General features: G+C 38.9%; 1 protein-coding gene across 1 annotated transcript in view; it reads left to right on the top strand.

Annotated features, from left to right (window-relative positions):
* Window positions 1-5,478, top strand: part of aire (autoimmune regulator) — a 17,942-nt gene extending 12,464 nt beyond the window's left edge. Inside the window, exons 11-13 of the mRNA XM_062023362.1 lie at window positions 4,211-4,289; window positions 4,509-4,580; window positions 4,944-5,478. Of these exons, the coding sequence (XP_061879346.1) occupies window positions 4,211-4,289; window positions 4,509-4,580; window positions 4,944-5,024 (232 nt within the window). The 3' untranslated portion in view covers window positions 5,025-5,478. The remainder of the gene's footprint in view (window positions 1-4,210; window positions 4,290-4,508; window positions 4,581-4,943) is intronic.
* Window positions 5,479-6,463: the final 985 nt, after the last annotated feature.

Below are 6,463 nucleotides of genomic sequence, written 5' to 3'. Positions count from 1 at the left end.
CAGGAGCAGCTGATCAGTTGACCTGAGGGACTGGGTAGGGGCATAGAGGTGGAGCAGCTCAGAGAGGTAAGGTGGGGCAAGACCATGTAAGGATTTAAAAACAAGTAAAATCATTTTTAAATGGGCTCTAAAAGACACAGGCAGCCAGTGGAGTACAAACTACAACAATAATAATGAACAATATATGCAATTAATACCTTTGTGACAGAGTCAATCAAAACTGACCACTGTAATGTAGCTATCATTTCTAAATTGAATGAAATATAATTACATTAAATTCATCATCATCATCATGTTTCATCCGCAGTTTGCAGGTTGAATACAATGGACCGCCATTTCTCTTGATCTTGTGCCTTTCTGACACATTCACAATAGCTGAGCTTGGTCTGGTCTTTGATGTTAGTAGTCCATGTTGCTCTGGGCCTCCCTCTTCCTCACTTCCATCTTTCCTTCTCATAGCTGTCTCTGTATGCCACCTTTCCTGATTACATGGCCACAATATTTAAGTTTCCGTGCTTTAATTGTGTTTGATAGTAGTTTATTACAGTTCATTGTTTCTAAAATTGGTGTGTTTGTTTTAAAATCCATCCATGAGACTTTTAACAATCTTCTGTATAACCAGAGCTCAAATACGTTTGATAAAGGATTAGTTAAGGTCCATGTCTCAGATGCATACAGTAGGGTAGTCAACACATAGCATTTCAGCATTCTTTTGCTTGTTTCAATATTTAATTGTTGTGATGTTTTGTGAATTATTCTTTTTATTTCATTATTAGTTCTTCCATTTTCAAACTGCATCTGACCAAGATATGTCATATTTGATACTTGTTCCATAGGTCTGCCATCTATTGTAAGGGTTATTTAAGGAACTGGTTGATTTTTGCTCACACTCATTGGTTTGTTTTTTTTACATTAATTTCTATTCCGTATGGTTAGCCTTTATCATTCAGTACAGTTAGTAGTTATTGGAGATTATTTGTGTTTACTGCTAACAAGGATGTATCATCAGCATATCATAGGTTGTCTATGTTGAGACCTCCTGCCAGGCCCTTGACTTAAATCAAACAGACATGGTGACAATACACAACCTTGTCTTACTCCATTTTTAATATTAAATGTTTTGGTCGTTCCCCAATCAGTTTAAATAACAGGTGTTTGTTCCAAATACATATTTGTGATGATTTGTAGGTCTTTCCCACTTATGACAATTTTCTGACAGACATTGAATCATTTTGGAGTGTTTGACCTTATCAAAAACTTATCACAAGCAAATATAAACATCTTGATCGGTCTCCAACATTTTCTCACATATGATTCTTAAACTGGGGATCCCTTCTTGAAAGTCCATGCCTGGTCTGAAACCACTTTGTAGTTTACCTATTTCTTTATTGGTTATTTTTGTTATTCTTTGTTGTATCACTTTAAGAAGTAATTTTGTCACATTACTCATTAAGCTGCTAGTTTGGAAATCTGCACAATCTTGTGATTTTTATTTTTTTTGGCAAGAGGAAAAAAATGGATTGTCCCAATTCAGTTGGTATATATCCATTGTTGTAAATTATGTTGCACAATCTCGTTAATAGTTGTATATTATGTTCATTTAAAACTTTTGGTGATTCTGTTGGTATATCATCTTGACCTTTAGCTTTTTCATCAAATTACATTAAATTAAATATGCAGTGCAAACCACAGCCACAATAATTAACATTTATTTAGATTTATACTTTTGTAACGGTCAATCAAAACTAGCCATTGTTATGTGGATGTCATTTCTAAATTGAATTGAATTCAAATCAAATAAATTGAAATGAATTCCATGATGCAAAGCAAACTACAGCCACGGCAAATAATATTGTGTTAAATTAATACTTCTGTAAAATGTTCAGCAAAAACGAATTATTGTAATGTAGGTATCATTAATAATGTAATTTAATTTAATGCAGTGAAAACTACAGCCATAATAATGAACTTTTAATTAAATCAATAACTTTCTGAGAGTTAATGTACAATTTGAAATATAGAATACCTCGATTACTGTGTCAAAGTAAAATTAGTGCATATATAATGTAATCCTTTGCAATACCATAATATTGCTATACCATACAAAAGATACATAAACATCATATGCTATCACATTATATGTCATGTACTGTAAATATACACTGAACAAAAATATAAATGCAACTCTTTTGTTTTTGCTCCCATTTTTTAATGAGTTGAACTCAAAGATCTAAAACTTTTACTATATACACAACATACCTATTCCCCTCAAGAATGGTTCACAAATCTGTCTAAATCTTTTGCCAAGATAATCCATCCCACCTCACAGGTGTGGCATATCAAGATGCTGATTAAACAGCATGATTATTTCACAGGTCTACCATAGGCTGCCCACAATAAAAAGGCCACTTTGAAATGTGCAGTTTTGATTTATTGGTAATCTGGGGGAGGAGGCATAAAAGCAGTCAGTATCTGGTGTGACCACCATTTACCTCAGGCAGTGCAACACATCTCCTTCACATTTGATTAGGTTGTTGATTGAATCCTGGGGAACGTTGGTCCACTACTCTTCAATGGCTGTGCCAAGTTGCTGGATCCTGGCAGGAAATGGAACACGCTGTCGTATACGCCGATCCACAGCATCCCAAACATGCTCAATGATTTGACATGTCCGCTGATTATACTGGCCATGCAAGAACTGGGATGTTTTCAGCTTCCAAGAATTGTGTACAGATCCTTGCAACATGGGACTGTGCTTTGTCATGCTTCAACATGAGGTGATGGTCTCGGGTGAATGACACATTAGGTCTCAGGATCTTGTCACGGTATCTCTGTGCATTCAAAATGCCATCAATATAATGCACTTGCGTTCGTTGTCCATAAGATACACCTGCTCATACCATAACCCCGCCCCCACACTCGATTCACGTCGACAAATCAGCAAACCGCTCTCCCACACACGCTGTCTGCCATCTGCCATCTGCCCTCTGCCCTGAACAGTGAAAACCAGGATTCGTTCGTGAAGAGAACCCCTTTCCAATGTGCCAGACGTCATTAATTGTGAGTATTTACCCACTTAATTCGGTTACGACGACGAACTGCAGTCAGGTCGAGACCCCAATGAGGAAGACGAGCATGCAGATGAGCTTTTCTGAGATGGTTTCTCACAGTTTGGGCAAACATTCTTTGGTTATGCAAACCAATTGTTGCAACAGCTGTGTGAGTGGCTGGTCTCAGACGATCATGGAGGTGCACCTGCTGGATGTGGTCTGCAGTTGTGAGGCCTGTTGGATGTACACTACCGTTCAAAAGTTTGGGGTCACATTGAAATGTCCTTATTTTTGAAGGAAAAGGACTGTACTTTTCAATGAAAATAACTTTAAACTAGTCTTAACGTTAAAGAAATACACTCTATACATTGCTAATGTGGTAAATGACTATTCTAGCTGAAAATGTCTGGTTTTTGGTGCAATATCTACATAGGTGTATAGAGGCCCATTTCCAGCAACTATCACTCCAGTGTTCTAATGGTACAATGTGTTTGCTCATTGGCTCAGAAGGCTAATTGATGATTAGAAAACCCTTGTGCAATCATGTTCACACATCTGAAAACAGTTCAGCTCGTTACAGAAGCTACAAAACTGACCTTCCTTTGAGCAGATTGAGTTTCTGGAGCATCACATGTGTGGGGTCAATTAAACGCTCAAAATGGCCAGAAAAAGATAACTTTCATCTGAAACTCGACAGTCTATTCTTGTTCTTAGAAATTAAGGCTATTCCACAAAATTGTTTGGGTGACCCCAAACTTTTGAACGGTAGTGTACTGCCAAATTCTCTGAAACGCCTTTGGAGATGGCTTATGTTACAGAAATGAACATTAAATTCATGGGCAACAGCTCTGGTGGACATTCCTTTAGTCAGCATGTCAACTGCACGCTCCCTCAAAACTTGCAACATCTGTGGCATTGTGCTGTGTGATAAAACTGCACAGCCCAAGCCACACCTGTGCAATGATCATGCTGTTCAATCAGCATCTTGATATGCCACACCTGTGAGGTGGGATGAATTAACTTGGCAAAGAAGAAGTGCTCACTAACACAGATGTAGACAGATTTGTGAACAATATTTGAGAGGAATAGGTCTTTTGTGTAAATAGTAAAAGTTTTAAATCTTTGAGTGTTTTTTCAGTGTATATTTTTGTGTTTTTCAGTGGGAGATCTGTCTGTTTGTCCTGCTCTAGGACGTGGGTGAGTGCTGCAGAAAAGGCGGCGCAGCCTTCATCTTTACAGGTGGGTTATCACCGGACACATGTTTAGGTCCACCTGCACAATCTGACAGGATCCCATTGAACTAAGTGCTGGTTCTTAGAAAGTATAAGAGTATTGAAAAAAAGTAATCCTTTATAAAAGTGTGATACAGAACAGCGTCTACTACCCGGATATTCTCACAATGTCAGTGTCTCTGTCAGTGTCAGTCAAAACTGAGGACGTGTTATTGGATTCCGTTAGGTTCGGAACACACGTGGTCATGGCCAGAGCTTATCCGGGCATCAAGAAGAACTGGATTCCGTCCTGGGAGACGTGAGTGGTGCTCAGTTACAAGCATGTGATGTGGTATGTGACACATGTGGCTGCACAGATGAGAGTCAGATGTGTGGGAGTGTTGCATCACTGCACACAGTTGTGTCGCGCGCTCTGTCTTAAAACGCACGTTCAACGATATTGCTCTCAAGGCTGTCGTTCTAACAAGTCCAACTCCATTATGAATAATCTCATTTATGTCGACCGCAAAACATTGAAAACCAAACTTGATGTTCACTAACATGATGAATGTAGACACAAAGTTGAGAGGATGGTTGACGAATGTGTACATGTTTACCATATGATTAGGTCTTGGTCTAAGTGTGTGTATATATGTGTGTGTGTGTGTGTTTGTGACTGCAGGCCTCCTTGGATGGCATCCTGCAGTGGGCGTTCCACAACATCTCTCAACCTCATACAGACACCCCAGGATGCTATCAGTAACAAATAAAGCAGCAAAAGTATTTTCTCTTCAAAACAGCAAAATATGATGTCAATTAAGGAGCGATCAGTACTTTCCTCACATTGTAACAGGATCACGGTGATTTACTCCATAAATCAGTGGTCCCCAACCACCTGTCCAGGGGCCGGAACCGGTTCGTCTCACATTTGCTGCCGGGCTACACAGAAACATTAAATAATTAATAGACAGCATTTTCTCTGACCTAACTTTCGCCTATCAATAAGCTTGTTCATAGATGTACAGTAGGTCTGCAACCAACGACTCTTTTGATAGTCGACTAGTCATTGACTATCTTAACCATTAGTCGACTAATTGGATTCAATTAAATCTTATTCACATTACCGTATTTTTCGGACCATAGGGCGCACCGGATTAAAAGGCGCACTGCCAATGAGCGGGTCTATTCAGGTCTTTTTTCATACAAAAGGCGCACTAAAGGGGTCATATTATGATTTTCTTATAAATGTAAAACACTATCTTGTGGTCATCATAACATGTGATGGTGTCTCTTTTGTCAAAATGTTGCACAGATTATGTTTTACAGATCATCTTCAAGTAGCTTTCTGAGCGTCGCTTCAAAATACGCCGTTTTGTGGGCAGTCTTATTTACGTGGCTCACCTTCGAAAGCGTCTTCTCCCCGTCATCTTTGTTGTAGCGGTGTAGCGTGCAAGGATGGGAGTGGAAGAAGTGTCAAAAGATGGAGCTAACTGTTTTAATGACATTCAGACTTTACTTAAATCAATAACGGAGCAGCATCTTCTCATCCGTGGCTCAATAAAGCAACATCAACGCCGGAAATGTGTCCGTGAATAAAAACGTCCGATCGGAACCCTCTAATAACTAAAGTTCCGTGTGTGAATTATGTAAACCCACTACAGTTTTTAGCGCTTTGATAGCTAGTCTACTGACAGATATAAGTAAGAATTTTATGCTACTTTATATTAGAAATGGCAACAGCGGAAGATGAATGTCCCATAACAAGAAAGTAGAGAAGAAGCTTATTGACTACACTGTCGGTACGGACTACAATGGCGGACGCGCACACATTTTCAGGACTTATGCAGATCCCAAATACACATCAGCATATACCAGAAGGTAAGAAAAGTTGGTTTTGTATAATATTGTGAAACAAAACGCTAGGTAATATGTCTGCTAATAGGTGCCATTTTGCGGTCCTTATACACACACCATAATAATACTTGTATGTTTAATGCGCTGGCAATCCATCAAGCGGTGCGGCTTCATAGCTTACCGAATTTGTACTAAAAACATTTTGACAGATTTTTGAGCGCCGTGTGTAATGTTCTATATTCTTAATGGAACATTTAAAGTTTTGGTGTTGTTCCCTGCCATCATATTGCAGTCTACACGCATCTCTTATGTATGACTGCCATCTACTGGTCACACTTATCTTTACAC

The sequence above is a fragment of the Entelurus aequoreus genome, linkage group LG16 (assembly GCF_033978785.1).
Source record: "Entelurus aequoreus isolate RoL-2023_Sb linkage group LG16, RoL_Eaeq_v1.1, whole genome shotgun sequence".
Taxonomy (NCBI): Eukaryota; Metazoa; Chordata; class Actinopteri; order Syngnathiformes; family Syngnathidae; genus Entelurus; species Entelurus aequoreus.
This window is presented reverse-complemented; position numbering and strand designations above follow the sequence as displayed.